Raw genomic sequence first — 23,218 nt, forward strand, 5'->3', positions numbered from 1 at the left:
GATTCAGCTCGTAATGCATATCCAGTATCCTGAACCCTATAGTCTGTATTACTTGTTTTAACAATTCAACCAGAACAGTCAATTGCCCCAATTGTTACCTAGAAGCTCAAAAAAAGGCTACATACAATGCAGCCAACAGAATGAGGATGACCTGAAAACATTGGTCCGAGTTTCGGACAAAGTTTTTGACAATGAACATGAACACACATAGAGACATATATATGATTCATTACATAAACATTTCCTCACTAAACAAAAACAACTCCTCGCGGTCTGAACATGCAATCAATCAGGCTTATGATTGAAATGGAGGATCCAAATATATGCTTAGGGCTATGCAAACATCGTCTTCCCTCACTTACACTTCCTCTCCTGCATATATTCCAAGAAGCATTTTCATACATCAACCATATATCTTGATGAAAGTATGAGCCCCGTTATCATAATCATCTTTCTTCACACAAAAATACATTGTCAACTAATTTGAGAGGTGATATTATTATAACTATAAAAACTCATTTTTACTCAGCCTTACAATTCCTCATGACTAGAAACAAGTCAACCCTTTATAAATCAGTGCAATGCGGATACCAAAGTCTATTTTGTTATTAAAGAAGCTCCTTTAATTTTTAGTGCTCATAGTCTCAAACAAAAAAAAAGTACAAAATTTAAGAAGTGATTCAATCAACCAAGCTCCATTAGTTGTGTGTATCAGCCAAGACCAATTCAGATTTCAGATAAAAGAAATACTCAAAAATAAAATGTTCTAATGTAATGTGAATTGAAAGAGATCTAAAATGTGAGTGATGCTCCGGAGTAAAGGGAAATATCTCATGGGACACCAATGACGAGATGGGTTAATTAGATTCCGACACATAGCATGTGGTGCCACTTCAGGAGGCCAATGTTTTAAAACAATATTGCCAGGCAAAAAACACTCAACTTCCCATCTTTCTCTCTAAAATAAAATATTCTATAAAGGACAAAACTTTCTTCATAGCAAAGTCTTTTATAAAATGTTGATTCTTTCATTCAAATTATTAAAATATTAACTAACCTCTTTCTTATCCATAAACAGTTCATCAACTCACTACATTTTTCATATAAAAATAAATTTCCATATAGATTCCTAAACCAAGAACTTTCAATACCAATATACATAACTAATTATAATTCAAACAATATGAATTTTTGGTGAACATGGATTTAGTCATAAGCATATGGAGTCAAAAGGTTTAGGTGAATATATGATGTGAATGAAATAAATACATCAAAAAAATCACAATCATCAAAATGGGACACAAATTTAATGAAATGACCTACCCTTAGAGAAAATAAGTAATGATCACAAATTGGAACAAAGTGATGCTGAGGAAGAAGGGAACCCAACATAGACCACACATGAGGAGACAAACAGACGATGAAGCCCTCTTTTCAAATTCATTCACATGCCATTGATTATATAATCCTAAAGTCATTACTTCGAGACACACAAAAATGTAATGAAATTATGAAACCAACAAAATATGACTCAATGCCACGCCCCAATAAACCATATCTTTCTTTTGTGAAATCAAGAATCCAAATTTTAACAAATCAAACAACATGGTACTATCACTACATTTAACTAATCCATACACTTCTTTCAAAGAAAACAATTACTCAAGTTCTTGAAGATAGAAAAATACTAACCAAGATTGGCGAGAGATGAAAGGAACCATTTTGTTTCCTATCTCTTATCCTTTCCTTTATCATCGGAGTTCCGGTTTCCTTCGCCGTAATAAAGATATAACCGGCCATCAAAAGTCTCCGGAAGCTGGTGGTTATGGTGGTCAAGAGGTGGAGGTGTAGCCATGAAAAAGGAAATGCTTTGACTATCCATTGGAGAAGAGGAAGAAGAAGATGAAGATATCGATGACCTTTGAGTAATATTGTTGTTGTTGAGAAAGAGAGATTGTGAATTGGACTGAAGGGTCCCCCTACTACTGTAACCACCATTAATGGCAGAAGAAGAAGAAGAGATTCCAAAGTTGTAATCAGGTACAAAGGAGAATGGGTGATTATTCTGATTCATTGGCTCTTGATGAAGAGATGATGAGGATGAATTTGGTATCTGCAGCTGAACCGGGTTGAAACAATCAGAACCACCGGTCCAATTCCGGTTACTCGGTTGTTGGTCAAAACCACCGGTGAGAAGCTGAGTGAATGAGCTTTGAGCATTTTGCAAATCTTTATCTCTTTCTTTAGCTGTTCTTTCTCTAGCTCTCTCTCTTGCTTTCCCACGAATCTCTGTCCTTGATAAAGACAACAACGAACTCTCAGATGTTCCACTACTACCAGCAGATTTGGTCTGGTTCTGATTCTGATTCTGGTTCTCATCAAGATAATCAAAATTTGTGTTAATCAAAGGAAGATCAGTGATTGAATCAGACGCTGCATTGATTAACCATTCAACAGCTTTACTTGGTTGATCAAATCCAAGACGATCTTGAAGATCATAGAACTGGATTGCTGTAGCAACTGAGAGACGTATTCTTCGATCTCTTAAACCTTTTGAAGTTAAGACTTTGCTATGTCGATCTTTGCCACCAGAAGCTCGTGAAACCCTAATGATACGAGACGATGGATTGTTCCAATTCCTCATTATAATTCCAGAGTTGTCGTCTGAGAATCTTTGTAGCTTTCTGCTTTGTTCTTGATGCTTTTGTACCTCAACGTCTTCGTCAACCTCCATTGAAACACTACTCTCATACTTTATCAGAGCTATGATAAGGAAAAAGCCTGAAGAAGAAGATTAAAGTCATTACTCAAAAGGCTGAAATATCTTTAAATTATATTCAGAAAAAAATAATAAAAATTTGTAGATCTGCTAAGTCTATTCATGTTCATAGACCTATAGCTTAAGAGCCTTTTTCAGAAACCCTAAATTAAATATATAAAAACCTATAAAACCTATATAGGAATTTATTAAAGATTTTATGAGCTTTGTTGAAAATAATAAATACCCAGAAATTAAAAAGGAGAGATTTTTAAGCTGAAGAAGAAGAACAAGACTAATGATTTTGTTCTTGCTAGAAGCTTTGCCCTAAATTACATGGCAGTTTACAAAATAAGAATCTTGATTCATTAAATAAAGCAGAAAATTTTAAATATAAATAAAAGAGTTTGCCTCAAAAATCACCAACAAGCTAAGAGAAAACTCACTTTGGATTACAGGTGTCAACTGTCCAAGCTCACTGTAGAACAACAATGGCGGCGATAAAGAAAACAAATTTAATTTTCTTCAGATTCTTGTCATGAGATTCTTCTCTCTTCCTTTGGTATTGTTTTCATGCTTAGATCTCGTCATTATAAGCATTAGAGTGTTAAGATCCACAGATCTGCAATAATAATCATATCAAAATGGTCATATAAATATATATAAGTTATAACATAAAAACATTCATTTTTTGAGTACGGTTTTAGGATGTTTTTTGTTATAAATATTTTTCCCAGGAAAATCAGCCGAGAAAGTGAAAGAAAATTAGCAGAAAATGGGAAATGGAGAGAGAGTCTAGATGGGAGAGTTTTATTACCAGTTAGAGAAAAATATCAAACAGTTGCCTTCGGACAAGGGAAGACAAGTGCACTGTTTGGTTGGACTATTTAGTACTTTCCTAGTTCTGTTCTGTTCTCTCTCTTTTACCCTTCTTTCTTTCTCTTTTTTTACAATTCTGCCACTTAACTATTGGAATATCAAAATTTGCCCTCTATTAGTCGAACACTCGAATTATATTTGTTTAGGTATAATAACCAGCGTTTTGGGACGACACATCATGAAAAATAGATTATCGGTCATGTTCGAGACCAACATCATCTTTGGTGGGCAAATGCGGAATCCGATGGTCACTAGTACACTGAGTCAACCGTGGCTAAAAAATGCATGCTTTACTCAAACTACGCCAACCACAACATTTTTGTTCGAACTCTTTCTGCTTATATATAGTTGACGTTTAAATACAAAATTAACTAAAATAAGGGAAAAAAAAACTTCTTGAATCAAAACATGTTGATATCATGGGTAATGACCAATTTGGATTCGATGTAGGACAAGCCAAACATACGACTCATGTATAAAAGTAATGTAAACATATTCAATCTTTTGTAACAAAGAAGTTATGAACCTAGGTCCATAACTTTTCTCGGTCCAGAACCATTTCTTTTATAATATTTATTAAAGCCTAAACAATTTCTTCCAAGTAAAGACTCAAATTTGGGAACAAATACTCAACCTCCCTTCCAATGAAATCTTTGAAACTATCGCTATTGGGTAAGTAAAGTAAGAACATGAAATTCTAGAAGACTAATTATAAAAAAATAATTTTTGAAAAATAATTAATGTAAGAAGTATACGAGGATAATGAAAAGACAAAAGGAAAGGCACTAAGCAGATTATTGTCAACTTGGGAACTTCTTTACACTCTCGACCAATAACGTCTTTGTAATTAAGACTCTTTTCTTGATAGGGAAACAATGTCCAAATTCGCTTTGTATATAATAAAGCTAAGTTTAGCAAATTGTAAATATATCGAGATGCAGTGAGTGATATATATAATAAAGCGAATTTGACTTTGTTGGTATGCAAATGGCATAATACTTAGTATGTCGTCACATAATGTTTCAATACTTCTTCAATATCTCATATAATATATGAATATTAAACTCTACTTTTTGATCATTCACATATAATATCTTACGTTTTTTAGTTTCCTCCCTGTTAGTTTCTCTCAGATTGAGATTGAGAGAAAAACAGAATTGTAAAATATCTTCATTCAAAGATAAAATGTGTACAAGAGAAAGCTTAAATACAAGGTAAACTAAACCAAAGATACTAACCAAACTAAACCATAACTAAACCGGTATATACACTCTAATACCCCCGACTCATGTTATAGTTTATCAAAAAAGGTCAATCGTCTTGATTCTCACACGAACACGATACAAACCCACTTTGGGCTACCCAAATACATTCCGTTTAGGGATATGCTACATATAACTTTAAGCATATGAATATTTCAGAATCGTATAAATATGTGTGTGCCTTCCATTAAGAATTGGTTTTTAAGAAGACCAATGCAAAAAGAAGGTGATATTTGGGTTTCGGTGTTCACAGAGTTAACGACGGGCTCGAGACTGCGAAGCACCTGTCACTGTCTAAAGGCATTCATTGATGCACATTCAGAATACTTTTTTTCATGCACATCGAATTTCACTTCTTCTTTTTTGGCTCCAATGTATCTCTATTATGTTATGTATTTCCAATGTATATTAGATTAAACATAATTGGTTTGTGTTTCCGAATTAATTAAGAATATAAAAGAAATGATACATAAATGGTATTTTAATTGGTTTTATTTTAGATAATTTTTAGTGCAAAAAGAGGAAAAGACCAATTGGAATCACTCAAGTTCAAGTACAATATTTGGTATCCGCACTTACACTTGTACTTGTCAGCTTCATGCTCGACAGCTACAGAGTCAAGTATCCTTAACCATTGACAATAATTAAACCTGATTATGTGTGTGTTTCTTATAAAAGTGTTTTTGTGTGTTCATATATAATCAATCCGTAAGTAATTGGTCTTTACCAAAATGAATGATTTTGGTGAGATTTCAATGGTATGTGGTAAGATCTAGCTCCTAGGATCTTGCTCCAATAAGTTGATTCATAACAACCTAAATTTTACTGGTTCTTAAAATAGAAGATCACTAAATTGTCACAATTAAGTTTCAATACAAAGTTACAATCTCATGCGCTTTCTTATTGATATTCTAATGAAATCTTTAAAGAGTTTCTCTCATGCACTCTGGTTTTGTTTCTCAACAAGTTTTGATCTTTTCTTCCAAAACTTAAACTCCATAGATCTTCCTTCAAGCATCTTCTCAATCTCCTCCATTGGCATTCCTTTTGTCTCCGGAACACAAACCACAACAAAGAGAAGAGCAATGACTGAGATCACTCCAAAGATGAGAAAAGTCCAAGAAGTCCCAATAGCTTCAGTCAGTGACAAAAAAGACTGAGCCACAATCAAATTCGATATCCAATTTGCAGTTGCAGCTATTCCTCCACAGACTCCTCTGAATCTCAATGGATAAATCTCTGAGTTAACAATCCATGGAACAGTCCCCATTCCAGGAGAGAAGAAAATGATGTAAAGTCCCAATCCAAGAAGAGCAAACCAACCGAAATTACTAGGACATCCTCTCGTGTACCAAAGCCGGTTTTCGTTATGACATAAGTCCTTAACCGAATCATCAGAGATCCAACAAGCCCCGGGATGTTCCTGCAATCATCATATAAATAAGGATCTTGAATATAATTGAAAATATATTTTCGGTTTTTTCGAAATGTATTTACCTTTCCAGTGGGAGAAGAACAGTAGCCACAAGATGGAGAAGAAGCTTTCAAACAAGTCATACAATCCCAAGCATTGGTATTCATAGCTGACTTATAATCAGGACAAGTAATATTATTGAACCTTTGTGTCTCGAGAGAGCTAATCGCAGGAGCGTGAGTAGTCGCTTCATAGAAAACACCGGTTAGTATTCCTAGCGAGATAATGACTCCGAAAAGGCTAATGATCAAAAGCTTTTTCCTTCCGGTTCTATCAATGAAGTAAATGCTAATGATGGAACCAAATGCGTTAAGTCCTGCGGTAACTAGAGATAAGAGAAGAGCTGTTCTGTTTGAAGCGAAACCGGCTAGCTGAACAATGGTTGGACTGTAATACATAACTGTGTTGATCCCAACGAACTGTTGAAACACTTGGAGACCAACACCAGCTATTAGTCCTCGTCTAACGGTTTTAGCTTTGCATAGTTTGATCATGTTGATTTTCTCGGAAGACCCTTCTTCAAGTATCTCTAACTCAACTGAGTCTTTAAGTGCACGAATCTCTTGTTCTACATCTTCTGCTGAATATATTCTTCTTAGAATCGCTTTAGCCTCTTCTTCTCTTCCCTGTTTACACACATTTTAATTCATCATAGTCTGTGACAGAATCTTGGAGAAAAGAAAAAGATCAAAAGTACCTTGCGGTATAACCAACGAGGAGACTCCGGGAGTGTAAACATTAGGATAAACTGCAAAAGAGCTGGAATTCCGGCGATTCCGAGCATCCATCTCCACGTTCCGGTCACCTAAAAAACAGAGAAAACAGAACATTAAGAACCTCAAAACTAGCCAAAGTGTGATCTTTCACTGTCTTTAGGCTAGTATCACTTACATCTGTAAAGGCTAAGTTGATGAGGTAAGACAAGAACTGTCCTCCGGTAATGAGAAACCCATTGGTACTGACCAAAGCTCCTCTAATCTTGGCAGGAGAAGCTTCTGATATGTATAGAGGAGCGGTCATTGAGGCCATCCCAACCCCGAGTCCCACAAATACACGGCCAACGACAAGGAGGGACGGGTAAGGAGCAGCCGCCATAATAATAGCTCCTAATAAAAAGAGGAAATCCGCCATGAGAATCGCGCTTCTCCTCCCGAATTTATCGTTCGCCCAACCTCCTATGGCTGCTCCAACTATGGCTCCTGCAACCGCCATGCTCACTATCATCTCCTGTTTCCATTTTTTTTTTGTTTCAAGTTTAGTCTTTGCTTGTATCTTTGTATATTCATGAAACTTGCTTTAGGCGCTTCTTAACGGTAAATACTAAACGGCATGATGTTTGGTGCTAATCTTACACTAAAACAAAATCCAAACCCTGATCTGCTTTTATTTATTCTTTGCCAAATTGTTACAACCACAACTATAGTTTTTAGACAGAACAGTTTCTCTAACAAGTTTTGAAATTTTCTCAAATTCATGATCTCTTTCTTGCTTTTTTCTTTTTTTTTTGAGTTCGATCTCTTTCTTGCTTATGGGATGTTACTACAACAACCATTTATTTCAAAAATCCAAAAAATTCACACATAATTCCAAGTAATTAAAACAGAACCTGTAACCAAGTATTTCTGTCAACAGACTTGAAATCATCTCTGATATAAAGCAGAGCTCCTGATATCACTCCTGCATGTATATATACACATCAAACTTCAAAGCATATATGTGTATGCATGAGAGAATCAATAGAGAAGAAAAAAAGAAACTTACCAGTGTCATAACCAAAGAGAAGACCACCGATTCCGGCAGAGAAAGCAAGACGAAGAACATAAGGATTCTTCCATGTTAGAGAGAAACATTCTTTGAAAGCTGATTCATCAGCTCCTCCATGAACTATTCCTTCCTCCATTTTTTTTTTTTTTTGGCTAAAAGATTTTATAAGTGTGTTTGTCGAATGAGACGGAACAACCAATATAAAGAGTGTGAGTTTCTCTGTTGTGTTGTGTTCTGTTTTTATTTTCTGGTGAGATAATGATAAGTGGTGATGAATCAATGGAGAATTGAGATGGAACACGGAGGACACTTACTAGAAAAATCCAATGACTTTTCAAAAAAATTTCTTCTTTTACTTTTTTTTTGGATAACTCATTTATTATCTTTCTTTGTTTCTATTTACCTATATTTATTCTATTACATTTATTTCTAGTGCATTCATTTACCTTATGACAAATCTGAAAATTTATATTTTTGTTTTTTACAAAAAAAAACATTAGAATATCAACAAGTTTTTTGATGTTGGCTATTACTCGATATATTAATGAAAATTTTCTACAATATACCACATAAAATTATGACAACATTAGTTACAATATTTTATATATACATTGACTACATGCGTTACACGAAAGCATAATTGACTAGAATTTTTTTTTTAAATTTTTTTATAATAATATAGCAATTTAATGTTTAGTATCTTTTTGACCCATTTATTTTAATGAATTCAAATTTATATTATTATAGTGTTATTCAATTAGGCATTTCCAAAATTATATGATATTGGACTATTTATTTGTAATTATCTCTCCAAAAGAAATTAAATTCTTGAGATGTTTGTCCGTATATAGCTAATTTCTATGAAAAAGGCTATTCAGTTTTTTTTTTTTTAACGTTATGTGATTTTTTTTGTGGGACTGTCATTTAAAAAGAATTCAATAGAAATTTTTGATCAAAATGTGAAGATTTTAATCTAGTTTTACTCGGTAATTTCGATAGAACTATTAGTAAATTAATAAAATGTTTATCGTTTGTTTGCTCACTTGAATTCTTACAAATTTATAATTACATAACTCAAAATAACTAAAACAATTGAGAGTTTTCATTGTCTTAAGATTACTAAGACGGTGCAATATATGAATTCTACCCTGTGAATATCATCTATTAGAATGAATTTTGGTGTCCACCAGACGGTTGAATCGGTGTGAGTAATGTTTGTTTGGACAACATTAGATTTATCGTTATTTGTGAGCCTATGGAGTAAAAGCCAAACTTCATCCTTTGGGTGTCTGGAATCAGTTCCTTTAGGTGATTATATCGTGACATGGTTTTACAAGGGAGCTTTCGTAATGGCTTATTGAGAGGTGCTTGGGGTTTGTACCGGAACTATGAAGTCTATGATTTATAGGAGACGACGTTCAATTCAAAAACAATGTAATTGTCACTACCAAAACTTTGGTGAAAGATCATTGTCATTTGATCATTTTTATATAAGAAAAAGGAAATATACTGGGCTTGAATTGAAGTTGTATACATTATATGATTAGTCAAACTCGTGAATTTGGACTTATCCTTTCTTTCCTTCTCCGTTTTAAAGAAAACTTTTTTTTTTTCATAATGATTAATCAGTTATTTATTTTTAGTTGGAGATATTTATAAAAATAAAATCGAAATTTTATTTGAGTGATTTGCAAGAATAACACATTTTCAAAATAAAATTAAGAATATAGCACTATATATGTATTAATTAACTAACTAACCTAAAGGGTAGGTGAAATGACCAAAGGTGGTGGTGGTGGTTCCGGCGGCGGCGGTGGCTCCGGCGGCGGTGGTGGTTCCGGCGACAGCGGTTTTTCCGGCGACGCCGGTGGTTCCGGCGACGGCGGTGGTAATGACAGCGGCGGTGGTGGCCATTGGTGGTGGTTAGTTGTGAGGGCAAAATTATAATAATATATAGTACACATATGTTATAATGTAAGTTTTTTTTTATGGTTACTTTCTTAATTTATATTTTTTTGTTGGTTATACATCCAAATTTTCCATTTTATTTTATCTAAAACTTAATCATGCATGTTTTGAAATTAAAAATATGGTATAATGAATATCTTATTATAAAAAAGTGATGTGACAAGAAGACTTCAAAGATGAAAACTGTTAGAAGGTGATATCATAGCTACCATTCCATCCATAATACATAGATAATATTTGATCAGAGTCAATTACGTGAAATTCGACTAAGATTTAAGAACAAAGGACTATGAAATTAATCTGATTAAAAATTTCTATTACTATATCAAATATATATGGTGGGTTCTTCTAACAAAAAGTTTAAAAGTTAATTAAAACGTATATATAGAACAATGATTACATTTGTTGGTTTGTTATCCGATCCCCGCATTGGTCCTGATGTGTAGCACATGCAAGCTAATGCTATGCTATGCTACCTTTTCTTTTTGTTGATCCAATTTTACCTTTATCACAAATGATTGAAACAAATATTAAGATGTTTTGCAACTCAAAGTTGATTTTAGTGGCGAGCATACTTAACGAACATGACACTTTAACAACTTTTTATATATTAAAATATAAAATACGTGATACTTGTTAGTGTCCCAATTGGATAGTGGATCGTGGACCGTGGACCGTGGACCGTGGACCGTGGTCGTGGATTTCTACACACAAGATAGATATTTAGTTATCTTGGCATGGCGCACACAACAATTGTACTAAGAGATTACACTGGACTACTAGAGTTCGATTCGATCGCTCTAATAATGTCGATTATATTTACCTGAAAAGAATAAAAATAAAAATCAGTCAGTAAAATTTGGAATGAGCCGATGATGTTGATCACTCATCAAATTTTTAAAAAGGGCCAAAAAGAATTCTCTCTGTCTTTTCTGCTTCAATAAAATTACATGGATATAATTGTTTTAAGAAATTTTACATTAAAAGTATTATATAGACAGAAATTTGAGAATATAATATAGTATTAGTTCTGAAATTGAATTAAACCTCTATGTTCCGGAAAAAAAATCTTCCCTTAAAATGATTATGAAATGAAGCCTTTGAACCAGAACGTTGGAACTCAATTGGAATCTGAAATCCTTTTTCTCAACGAGAAGGAATTTTGAAAAGAAACCAAAGTACTTCTTTGGCCAAACTATCTTGTTACTTTTGTTCCCCGCAAAATTTAAAGCTTTTTGTTTTTCCAAAAAAAAAAGTGATAAGAATATAGAAAAGTTGAACAATTTTTTTCTTAAAAACGTCTCAAAACCTACATTCAACTTATTAAACGTATAAGAATAAGTGTTAAGAAACTATACAAAGAATCTCATAAGTGTTTAGGTTTTGTAAAGTTTTTTTTTGGGAAAAGGTTTTGTAAATTTTAGGTTTTTTTATAAGTGAATGTCATATTTTTATATATATGATAAATAACTAATAATACTTTGAAAAAAGATAATTAATAAAAATATATTATTGTAAACATGAAAACTTGGTATATATACTAAGGGGGGTGTATTGAAAAAAGAATTTAGAGTGATTTGAGTTTTAATGAGTTTTGAGATGATTTTGGTGAATTTTGGTGAATTAGGAAATTTGTTATTGAAATTCTCCCAAATCCCACCTAAAACCATGGAATTTGGATGTTTGAATTTTTAACTAAGATATTCTCTAAAATCCCACCCAAAGTCACTCAAGTCACTTCAAATCCACAACTTAAAATGTTTCCAATAACAGTTGATTTGATTGTAGATTTTAAAATCACTAATCCAATAACACTTGATTTTAGAAATTTTTTTAGAATTCATGTTTGAATAACATAGCATTTAAAATTTTAATACAAATCATTTCAAATCCTCTATTGAATACATCCCCCTAAGATTTTCTTGGCGTTGTGCTTGTGAGATCCTACAAATGGTCTCAACTCCATCTTAAGAAAATTAATATTGCGATTTTGCTTGGGTAGCTATGCCATTTTTTGGGGCTGATATAACTAATATCAACATATTAGATAATTATTTTTTTTATTTTTTTACATCTTTGGATTGACAAGACCCGATCCATAGTCAATCCCTACTATGCGGGATAAAGCGACTTAGTGGAGTCGAACTCCGGCGGGGAAGGCGGAGTCAAATGGACTTAACCACTTGACTAAAGGCACATCCCTAGATAATTTTTTTTTTTTTTTTTTTTTTTTGTCATCTGAAATTAATTAGAACTCAAAAGAGGCACAATTGTGGCAGTCCGCTCAAATTGAGCTCCATAATGAAAATCATGGTTCTGTGCACTTGGTAAATCAAATTCGAGTGAGAGAGGTTTCACTTGAGGCGGAGTATTCGGGTAGGCCTAGGCATAATACCCGAACCCGAAGAACCGAACCGAACCCGACCCGAAAAACTCGATCCGAACCCGAACCCGAAGTTTTAAAATACCCGAACGGGTTCTAAACTTCACAACCCGAAAATCCGAACCCGAACCCGACCCGAACTCGAATCCAAACAAATACCCGAATATACCCAAATATAAGTACATAGTTATAATATATTAGTAATATTTATACTTGTAATAACCTAAGTGCCTAAATTATTCGGATGTTTCCGGATGTTTTAACTATTTTGGGTTACATTCGGGTATAAAATACTTAGGTTTTATAGATTTTTTGAGTATTTTTCAATACTTTGCATAGAATCGGATACAAAATTTCTAATATTTGGATACTTCGGGTAAACCCGAATCCGAACCCAAAATACCCGATCCGAACTCGACCCGAACCCGAAGTTTTAAAATACCCGAACAGGTCTTAGTTTTCTAAACCCGAAAAACCCGACCCGAACCCGACCCGAATATCCGAACGCCCAGGCCTGCGGGATACCGTTGTTTTGTGGATGGATCATGGAAAGAAAGTGATAAGTTCTCCGGTACAGGCTGTTTCTGTACATCGTCAAATGGAGAGCCGCCAACCATGGGAGCTGCGAACCTCCGTAGAAGTCTATCTCCACTACATGCCGAAGTCGAGGCCCTTATCTGGGCGATGAAGTGTATGATTGGTGCAGATAATCAAGAGGTAGCGTTCTTTACACTGTTCAGACCTGGTGAAGATGGTGTCTTCTCCAACCGAATGGCCGGCGTTTTCAGTGTACTTGGAGGAATTTCAGAGCGACAAGGAGGAGCTTTCATCTTTTTCTTTATCTTTAATTTTTCGTAGGGATAATGTTAAGGCGGATAATCTGGCACGAAGAGTTCGTACAGAACCGCTTCATATCACTCCCTAGATAATTTCTTATACATTAAATTTTAAAAGGAAAAACAAATTGGGTGACCTATCATTTTCAAAATCAATTCAATTGAATATTTTGTTAGTAAAACTTAGAAGAGAAGAAGTGACAACTAATCAGAGAGGAAAATTGATGAATTTTGTAAGATACATACACATCTAATTTTTCCATAAATCATTCTAAATTACCTTATTAATAAACCTATAGACTTTTTCTTGCTACCACTTTTTTTAGCAGTTTTGACTTCTGAGTAATGCTAATTTACTCCTAACTGAAACTCTGGAATTTTGATTCATTATACACTTCTCATGGTACACTTAAAAATAAAATATCACTAGCTTTTTATATTTTGATTCATAGACCGATTTATCATTTGTTTATTAATTTTTGTGTAAAAACCCACCAAGAGAAAGGAAAAAGGCCTAACTGAGGAATTCAATGGGCCTAAAAATAGGCCCACTAAAGAAAAAAACCCTAGAAGGTTAAATAAGCTTCCTACCAACTCTGCGCCTTCCTCATCTGCCTCCTTCAAAGTCTGCACCTTTTAGCTCAGGTTTGTTCTTCGATTTCTTTCGTTAGATCAATTGTTCTTACGCCTCCCATTAGGTTTGTTTCGATCTCAAAGTATACATAGTTGTAATAGTATTTGAGTGGAAATTCAAAATTTGTATATTTGTCAAACAAAATCTTGTTGATCCCCATGACTAGGAACAGTAGATCAATGGGTCTTGTAGGATCTTCTTGATGATCTTAAGTAATGTCTTAGTGAATCCAAAGTTTGGTAGCAGTAGAAAGTTTCGTTTTTTTCTCTGAATCATCATTGGTGTTTTAGTAGTTGATTTGTTCTGATCTACTTTATATCAGTGAAAAAGGTTCGAGCTTCAGAAATAATGGCAGCTTTCCCCAACCTTAACTCTGATTCTGGATTGAAGAAGCTCGATGAGCATCTTCTCACTCGCAGTTACATCACTGGGTAACTTTCAATTTCTTAAATATGTCTTTTTTTCAAGTGTTGTCTCAATCAAGTTGTGAACATCTCTTATAGATTTAATCTCTATCTTTTAGAACAGTATGAGTAATAATTGGTTTCCGTTGTTAATGTTTACAGGTACCAGGCTTCAAAGGACGATATCACTGTCTTTGCAGCTCTTGCAAAGCCCCCAACTTCACAGTATGTGAACGCTTCTCGTTGGTACAACCACATTGATGCCCTCTTGAGGATCTCGTAAGCTCCATTGCCTTGTATTGTTTTCCATTTACTTACGGATTAAGTTGTTTGCTGTTTGGATTAATCTAATGTTGTTTCTTTATAATTATGTTTCTATTTACAGCGGTGTCTCTGCTGAAGGAAGCGGTGTCATTGTTGAGGGATCAGCCCCTATCACTGAGGAGGCTGTTGCTACTCCCCCTGCAGCTGATTCTAAGGTACGCTTGATTGTTTCTATGGTTTCTCATAATGTTTTTGTAAAGTTGAGCATTGGGGAGGTTTCATATAAATGTGTATTTTTGTAGGATGCTGCGGCTGATGAAGAAGATGATGATGATGTTGACCTTTTCGGAGAGGAAACCGAAGAGGAAAAGAAAGCTGCTGAAGAGAGAGCAGCTTCTGTCAAGGCATCTACAAAGAAGAAGGAATGTAAGTTTGGGTTTTTTGTTCTACGCTTGTACTTTATGAATGATATGAAGTTGTCTTGGATTTCTCATTGTTTTTTTTCTTCATCAGCTGGAAAGTCCTCAGTTTTGATTGATATCAAGCCATGGGATGATGAGACTGACATGAAGAAGTTAGAGGAAGCAGTGAGATCCATTCAGATGGAAGGTTTGTTTTGGGGAGCATCAAAGCTTGTCCCAGTTGGTTATGGTATCAAGAAGTTGCAGATTATGTGCACCATTGTTGATGACCTTGTCTCTATTGACACCATGATCGAAGAGCAACTCACAGTTGAACCAATCAATGAATACGTCCAGAGCTGTGACATTGTTGCCTTCAACAAGATATGTAAGTTTCATGAACCTATTGGTAATTCTTTTTAGCTGTGACCTTTTATAAGATAATGCCGTGTGTAACTGTGTGTGTTGGATTGAATCATAAATGCAGGAGGATGGAGAATGCTTCAAGGATTGTCTGTGTTCATGTTGTCTGGTTCTTCTTCTTCTATATTCAGTTTCCCAAGTTTTTGTAGACTGTTGTTTTGACTCTGCTATGGCTTTTGCCATCTCTGATCCATTTTGATATTTAATGAAGAATGATAATTAAGTATTGCGTTTTCTTTTGTGTATGACCATTCTCTGCTTCTTCCTTCCCCTGTGTTCATCGCTTGTATCTCTAGATGTGTGTCTTAGTGAATTGCAATTTTCCCTTAAATCATACGAGGTTGCAGAGTGCAGACTAAAGTTCAGGGTTTTGTGATTTAGAGGAATTCAAGCTGATAAAATTGTATACTTATGACCTCTAGACATTTATGTTGAGAAGATTACTGTGCTATCCATTTTTAGCGCTATTTACTTGTTAAAGTTGTTTCTCAATCGACTTAAGCACAAAGATACACTAAGAGGGGAGTATTAGCTTCAATGACCACAAGTTTCCCCTTGATTTGTAGCTTCGCATTTGTTAATCTCTTAGCCTTGAAACTACGGTTAGATAGGAAGATTTAGATGAAAGAAATCAACTTGATATGTCACGCTCGTTATATCGGTTCTGTGGCTGCTTTGGCAGCAATGTTAGTGAGTAATTGAAACTGGTGTACAATTGAAACAAAAACTCGCAAGGAATTAAAACTCTCACAAATTTGAAACATCTTACAAGTAAAAAAGAGGTATAATCATATGATCAAAAGTCAAAACTTTAACTTAAAGAAACAAAATTCTTCTAAGACAGAGTTGTGAACTCTTTTGTCTTGCATTACGATTCAATATCAGAATCAGAATCAGAAGAAGAAGAGAGAAAATCACCTTCCTGAAGACTAGGAATAGGATCATCATCAGATTCCCCTAAGGACTCTATCTTCTTACCAATTGATGCTTCCTCCATCAGACTATCTTTAAACGCTAAATCCTCTCCCTCTTGAGTCCCACTAATCGCTAAATCCTTTCCCTCTTGAGTCCCACTCACCACATCTTGATACCCATCTTTGGGAGCTGTAACATCTTTGTCTGAAACCGGTCCTAGAGATTCCTCAGGAACCTTCTCAGGCACATCAGCTTGTTGAACATTCTCTGATGCAACTATATCTGTATGATCTTGGACACTCAAAGACACGACAGTAGCTAAATCATTCCCAACTTTCAATCTTTTGCTCTCTTGGAGAGGCAAAGTCGTGTCAAAGGTTCTCTGAATCGCATTGTTAGAAGGAACATCCGCCTTTGCCAGCCATCTATTGCCTAGATCATCACCATCATGAGCAATAACATTCAACTTATTCAGATTAGGTGTGTTGTGTTTTTGGCTGCCAAAAGAATTGCTCTCTGGAAATCGGTTGCTAAGTGTCGGGAGGCCATCGAGTGGAAGTGCCCGCGGATGTATAACAACTTCAAGGGACATGAGAGCGTGAGCACAGAACCCAGCAACTTTCATTCCTGCCTGAAGTTTACCTGTTCAAAGCCGATATATATGCATCAACTACTCAAGATTTCTGGGGTTTAAAGCTTAGTTATAATTCATGCCAACAATCTTAGTTACCTGTTCGGAAAAGCTCAAGTCCTTCAGCTAAAAATGCAGGGCGTACTCGTGATGGAGAAACGAGAGATGCCGAAAAGGCACGGAGTGCTGCAAGCTGAAACTCAACCAGATCCGTCGTAGACTTATTGGGTAAACAATGGTAGGTTTCAGCATTGGCCCATCTCCCTTCACAGGCATTTGTTGCAGTGGTCAGAAGAAGATTATCAACAGACTCTCTCCAGCTATCCGATCCCAATGCACCACCCTGAAACCCGAAAGAAAAGAAGATATTTGATAACCTATCATATTGTTATAACAGAGTCACAAAGAAGAAATATGGTGACTATAAGTAGGATTCAAGTAACTAATAACTTTCTACTAAGTTTTCAACAGTGTCGACAAAAAGCTGAATTTTGATAGTAAAGAGTTAAAAGAGCTTACAATGGTGAGAAGAGTTTCCAGAGCCTCAAGAGATGCTATCTTCAATGAAATCGGGCTTCTCGAGTGATTGTGAGGGATTCTCACTTCAAAAACAGAATTTTCTGCCTCAACTCCTGAATGCTTCCTTTTTTTACTGCAAGCCTGAAGAAGAGCTCCGTTAGTAAGCGACGGGTTTTTGCTAGATGCCACATCAAATGCCTCTAAACTTGTCTGGTCTAGATCCACAGAGGCATTAATGACAACTTCCTGTGCCAGTTGCATTGCCATTCCTGGTCAGAGAAGTATGTTAGCAGAATGATCTTATATTTTCATCACATCAAAGGCAAGATCTTGTGAAATTACCTATACCCATGGATTTGAGTAAGGTTGTAGTGATTGAGTAGAGCTTTACCCTCAATTCTGGCAATGAACATTTCCTGAAGTAGCTACTAACAAGTCTCACCACAGATGCAGCATATGGTAAAAGTTGGCTACAAAATGAATCAATATGAGGATGTTGTTTAGTTCCTAAGACATGGGAAGGTGTGGTAACTAGTAACAATCCGTTATTTGGAAAAACGAGAATTGCGAAACTATTTTCAGCAAGACATAAACTACCAAAGGAACAACTCCTCAATTGTCAGTGTCAATGAAATTAAGGTCAGGTTTCAGTTGAAATATATTCTTTAATGTGTTTGACATGTAAAAATATATAGTTTTCGACAATGAAGGTAGCAACAATCTAGGTTAAATGGAAATCATAGGTTATGCTAGTAGCGAGAAATAAAGGGAGACCGGTTTACCTGCGGATACTCTTTAAAGTAGCGCACAAGAGTTCCAGAGCAGACGAATGCAAAGCTGGAAGTTCTGCACAAACCAATTCTTGTTGGATCCCTGTCATGAAGGGTGACATGGCTCGAGGTAGAGAGCCATTCACCAACAGCACTCGTTCAACAAGGGATAATAATGAGCCAACTGGAATATTAATCTGAAGGTTAAAAGAAAGAATATCAGAATTTTTCAGACGCAAATGAGATGTCTTGATTACGTAGTAGCACATATCAAGAGAGACGGAAGGAGTCTGCTGAGCAGCAATCCAAACTTTGGACACGGAATAAGCTGGGACATGCTTAACTTGATGCGTTAACAATGATCCTTAATCTAGACACCCAAATTGCACACCTAGCTATTTACGACTACGTACGAAAAAACTAACTCTCTCCAGGTCTAAAATTAAGAGGAATCATAAATAATCCAACAGAAAAAGATATCGCACTACCTTGGATTTGTACGAGGTAGTTAACATCGTTGAGGTGCAGAACATAAGTGCAGAAACTCGGGATACAATCAATTGTTCAGAGTTCCATGATGCATCATCCAAACCCCCATTTTGACCTCCCAAGGGCAAAGGAGAGTCTTTTCCAGGAGGGGTCAATCGTTGGATTGCTTTTGTTCCTTTTGTTTCTGCAATACATGTCACCGTGTTCTATCAGCGAAACTCTATAGCCGTACACAAATAAAAAGAATAAAAAAAATAACGAATTACCTTCTTCTAGACCTTGGAAAAAATTATTTAAATGCACATTTATAGATATCAGCAGCTTTTGCATCATCAAGGACCAGGTGCCCTCGTCACCTTTAGCTTTGGGGAGCAATGCTAGAAAGTGGGTAAATTTCTGAAGGTTGAGATAGAAAGAAAGAAGTGCACGTTAATATTTTCTTGCTTAGTTAATAGAAAATATGAAATAGAGAATATATAAAAAGATGAATACCTTTAACATATTAGAACTGGTTTTCGCAGAAAATATTTTGGAGGCAATAGCGGCTTCAATCTGCAAGGAATAGAATTTCAAATAAACTCATAATACACTATCATAGTCACCAGAAATTTTTCAAATATCTATGTTATCACCTAGGCACATGTGCGTGTATTCATTAGACTATGAACTGTTGTCATGTAGTTATCAAAATACTGATGCTAATAAGATCAGGAAATTAGATAAACAGAAAATACATTTTAGAAGCGAAGAGAGCTGACCTTGTCATAATTACTGTGGAAGGCAGCAGGAAACAAGAGTACAATTGTACTTAGCAGATGGACAATGCCTTCCTGCATATCCAATACCAATCCTTAATGACATGAGCAGAATTATTGTTGCTAATAACAATTAGCAGGTCTAGTAGGTTGTGATCCTGCTAAAATTCAAATAGAGGAACTAATGCATAACTCTACATGTTAAACATCTAAATCAAAGTGGTAAAACAGTCTTGGCACAAAACCAATAGGAATGATGCTAACTTTTACTTTTATAATTCCAGGTCGGCTTTAAGAGTGTTATGGAATAAAAATAATCTTCAAACCGAAAGGGCACCATCTAGAGGACATAATATTACTAAATCAAAGGAAAAACTTAAGGCCTTCTTAAATGTGGCACTTACCAATAGTGCTTCTGAAGAATCTTCATCCAATAATTTAATGATAGGCAGGATTAGTTTTGAAGCGTGTGAAACTGCATCTTTCTTCGTATTCGAAAATCTAGACAGCCTGCATCTTAGATTTCCAAAAGTCCTAGTTACAAAAAGCTTGAAAGGCAATCCCAAGGAAATGATATCAACATAAGAGTGGAATAATGATGTGCAATATGACAAGTCTCATTATACAAAAACCAAACAGTTAACAATAGAAGTAAAAGAAGTTAAATAAGTTAGCTAAAATAACAGCCTCCGCAGAGTACATCATTCATAGTTCTAAACACTATATCAATCTGATGAACATAGAATTCATTATCAAACAAGAAACAGAGGAAATTGAAGATAACGAATAGTAAAAAATTGGAAAAACCTAGTAGAACAGATTCAAATTTTCAAAGACCTTGTAAGGAGATCAGAGGTTGAGGTACATGAAGCCACTCGGACAATTCTAGAACTTGCTGGATTCTGATTAAAACAAAAACAAAACATTAAAATTTCAAAACAAATTGGTAGAAGATGGAACAAATCTCACCATAGAGAGAGCCAAAACATACCTTAAGATGTGACAATAAACTGTTAAACCAAAGAGAGTATGACCTAAAGAAACGATCTGAGCTACATTCTTGACATGTTACTCCAATCAAACAAATACCCACCCAACTTTTATCTGGCTATAACAACAACAACAACAACAAAAAGTAACACAAATTAACACCAAAGTCGAAAACTTTCACATCAAGTAATTTGATTCCAAAAACAGAGTATTGAAGAAAACAATATTGAAGATTTCGATTGGTACCATATCAGAAGAAATCAAAGCTAATAATCTAGCAACCCAATCATCAACGGCTGATTTCGAATTAGCATGAAGCTTCTGGTCAATTGAAGCTGGAGGAGACTCAGATAAGAGCTTGTGTGTGGAGATGGTTGATACAACCTTGGAGAGTGATAGAAAGTTGGTGAGAGGCTGCTTCTCGTTGGGAACATATTCGGACAGAAGGTTTCGGAGAATCTTAGGTTTCAATCTCAGGTCACACATGTCGTCAAAACGCTCAAAAGACGCCATTGAAGTCGTGAAAGAGAGATGCGGATGAAGAGAGAGATTAGGGTTTTAGAACTGTGGCGGACAGACAGAACAGTCGTAGGATTTGAGCTTGTTAGAGAGAAAGGTTTAACGAATAACGAATCAGGCTCGGTTTTTATTGGTTGAATCAAATTGAATCGGTTTAATTAAACCGGATATACTTGTCTTGTGTTAGCCCGGACCCGGATGTCTAATGTAGCCGCTAGACCTAGACATAGCTCTTGAGACCAATTATCCGGGATCCGAGATCCGTTTCGATCCGCTCTGAAAAATAGGATATCCGGATGGGGCGGATCCGGATCCGGATAATGAAAAAGTGGATCCGGATAATAGAAAAATTAAAACTGGATATCCGGATTTGTAATATTTTATATTATAATAATATTTTTAAATATTTTATTACTATTATTTAAATTTTATTATTAATTTTTATTATATTTTATATAATAATAATACTTTTAATAATATTTTTAATTATTTATATTAAATTATTTATTTTTAAATATTTTTTTAATTTTATATTAATAAAAAAAATTTATATAAAAATAACTCAGATCCGGATATCCGGTTATTTTTACAGATATCCGGATGGAGTGGATCCGGATCCGGATAATGAAAAGACGGATCCGGATACCCTAAAAAAGCCAGATATCCGGATCCGGCCCACCCCTACCTAGACATTCAGTACATGGGTTCGGATCACTTCCATTCGGGCTTGGGTAATTCAGTTAGAGGATTTTAGGAACTATTTCAATATTTTAAAAGTTTGATTCGAGGTTAATTTGGTTTGGTTCAGTACATGGGTTCGGATCTCTTTGGTTTCGTGTATCCAAAATATTGGAAAAAAAAAAAAGTTAAATTTTTTGATAAATATACCTATAAGATTAGAATATATTGGTAATTTTGATCTAAATATGATCAGAGTTATAATTGTAATTTTAAGTAATTGGGTTATATTAGTCTAAATATAATTACTATTTTTGGTATATAATTTTCGGTTTAGTTTCATGTCTCCAAAATATTGGAAAAATTTAAAAATAGTTAAATTTTGATAAATATACGTAAAAGTTTATGATATATTTGGCTATTTTGGTCTAAAAATGATTGATATTTTTGGAGTTATAATTGTAATTTTAAGTGACTAGGTTATATCAAGTCATATAATTACTATTTTTGGTATATAATTATACTTTGGATACTCATTTGGTTCTCGGTTCGAATATGATTTTTTCAGATACATGAGTCTAGGATCCGTTATTTTGTCGATTCCAAATTCGGTTCAATTTGCTTTTTAAGATCAATTTCGGTTCTGTTTTCCGTTTCCAAATATTTTTTTCAAACCTAGTAGCCACTTAACAAAATAGAAACATTGAGGCAAAATCTCTTTTTATTCCTCTTTTTCTCGGGTCTACACCTCAAAATTAAAAAAAATTTGCTTTAATTTTATATCAAAATATCAATTTATATCTAAGTATCAAAATTCAAATTTTGGTTAAGAAATTATATATATCTTATTGGTTTACAAAACTTTCAAGTCTTCAACTACCTTAAAGATAACATCTAAGCATTCAACCGGTAAAACTAACAATTAAATATTTTAATAAGAATATGACAGAAGTAAATTCTTATTAATTCAACAAAAAAAAGGTATGTTCTTTCGGTTGTGAGATTAATAAGAACACTAGATTGTTACCCGCGGTACACCGCGGGTTAATCATTTGATTTTTTTTTGTTTTTGTATAAACCGATGAATTTGTTGTATATAATATTTTTTGTTGTACATTGCGAGTCACATGCGTTGTAACTAAAAATGAAAATTTTAAGTTGTATTTGTTTTGTTTAGTGTTTAAAATTGTATAATTGTATTTTGATGTTTGACAAAAAAAAAAAATTGTATTTTGATTTGTTAATCCCAGGATTTCACCCGTGATATATTATCCCGTATTAATATCAATCCAAATCCGACCCGTCCCACCATATAATCATGTCCTGTAAAATTAAACATCATTTTGTTATTTCTTTTAATAACACTTTTATTTAAAAGACATATAATTCGAGTCAATTTAAAAGTTTGCTTTCAAATAGTTTCTATAATATATATATTTTCAAATTAGTGTGTGTTTTTAGACCAACCCGTAAAAATATTTAAAAAATGTATATTAAAATAC

At 34.5% G+C, this 23,218-nt stretch overlaps 4 protein-coding genes across 4 annotated transcripts; 1 reads left to right on the forward strand and 3 right to left on the reverse strand.

The window, feature by feature from the left end:
- Nucleotides 1-25: 25 nt before the first annotated feature.
- On the reverse strand, nt 26-3,695 carry LOC9326921 (transcription factor TCP24). Its single transcript, XM_021011747.1, has 4 exons — nt 3,576-3,695; nt 3,205-3,380; nt 1,693-2,781; nt 26-372 (listed from the first exon to the last, which is right to left on the reverse strand). The coding sequence occupies exon 3, from the start codon at nt 2,732-2,734 to the stop codon at nt 1,730-1,732; it is 1,005 nt and encodes a 334-aa protein (XP_020867406.1). The 5' UTR covers nt 2,735-2,781; nt 3,205-3,380; nt 3,576-3,695; the 3' UTR covers nt 26-372; nt 1,693-1,729.
- Nucleotides 3,696-5,701: 2,006 nt separating this feature from the next.
- On the reverse strand, nt 5,702-8,425 carry LOC9329668 (probable inositol transporter 2). The gene is made up of 6 exons (XM_021014235.1): nt 8,135-8,425; nt 7,980-8,050; nt 7,265-7,600; nt 7,071-7,178; nt 6,397-6,999; nt 5,702-6,322 (listed from the first exon to the last, which is right to left on the reverse strand). The coding sequence occupies exons 1-6, from the start codon at nt 8,271-8,273 to the stop codon at nt 5,837-5,839; spliced, it is 1,743 nt and encodes a 580-aa protein (XP_020869894.1). The 5' UTR covers nt 8,274-8,425; the 3' UTR covers nt 5,702-5,836.
- Nucleotides 8,426-13,889: 5,464 nt separating this feature from the next.
- Nucleotides 13,890-15,689, forward strand: LOC9326922 (elongation factor 1-delta 1). The gene is made up of 7 exons (XM_021011566.1): nt 13,890-13,969; nt 14,281-14,389; nt 14,525-14,641; nt 14,748-14,841; nt 14,929-15,052; nt 15,140-15,415; nt 15,515-15,689. Coding segments are annotated over exons 2-7 (696 nt in total). The 5' UTR covers nt 13,890-13,969; nt 14,281-14,306; the 3' UTR covers nt 15,517-15,689.
- A 392-nt stretch (nt 15,690-16,081) lies between these two features.
- On the reverse strand, nt 16,082-21,277 carry LOC9326923 (proline-, glutamic acid- and leucine-rich protein 1). The gene is made up of 13 exons (XM_021011565.1): nt 20,766-21,277; nt 20,521-20,637; nt 20,367-20,431; nt 19,934-20,039; nt 19,533-19,604; nt 19,267-19,326; nt 19,041-19,170; nt 18,774-18,958; nt 18,298-18,482; nt 17,858-17,985; nt 17,516-17,784; nt 17,096-17,339; nt 16,082-17,007 (listed from the first exon to the last, which is right to left on the reverse strand). The coding sequence occupies exons 1-13, from the start codon at nt 21,030-21,032 to the stop codon at nt 16,319-16,321; spliced, it is 2,517 nt and encodes an 838-aa protein (XP_020867224.1). The 5' UTR covers nt 21,033-21,277; the 3' UTR covers nt 16,082-16,318.
- Nucleotides 21,278-23,218: the final 1,941 nt, after the last annotated feature.

Source organism: Arabidopsis lyrata, assembly GCF_000004255.2.
Source record: "Arabidopsis lyrata subsp. lyrata unplaced genomic scaffold ARALYscaffold_1, whole genome shotgun sequence".
NCBI classification, from domain to species: Eukaryota; Viridiplantae; Streptophyta; class Magnoliopsida; order Brassicales; family Brassicaceae; genus Arabidopsis; species Arabidopsis lyrata.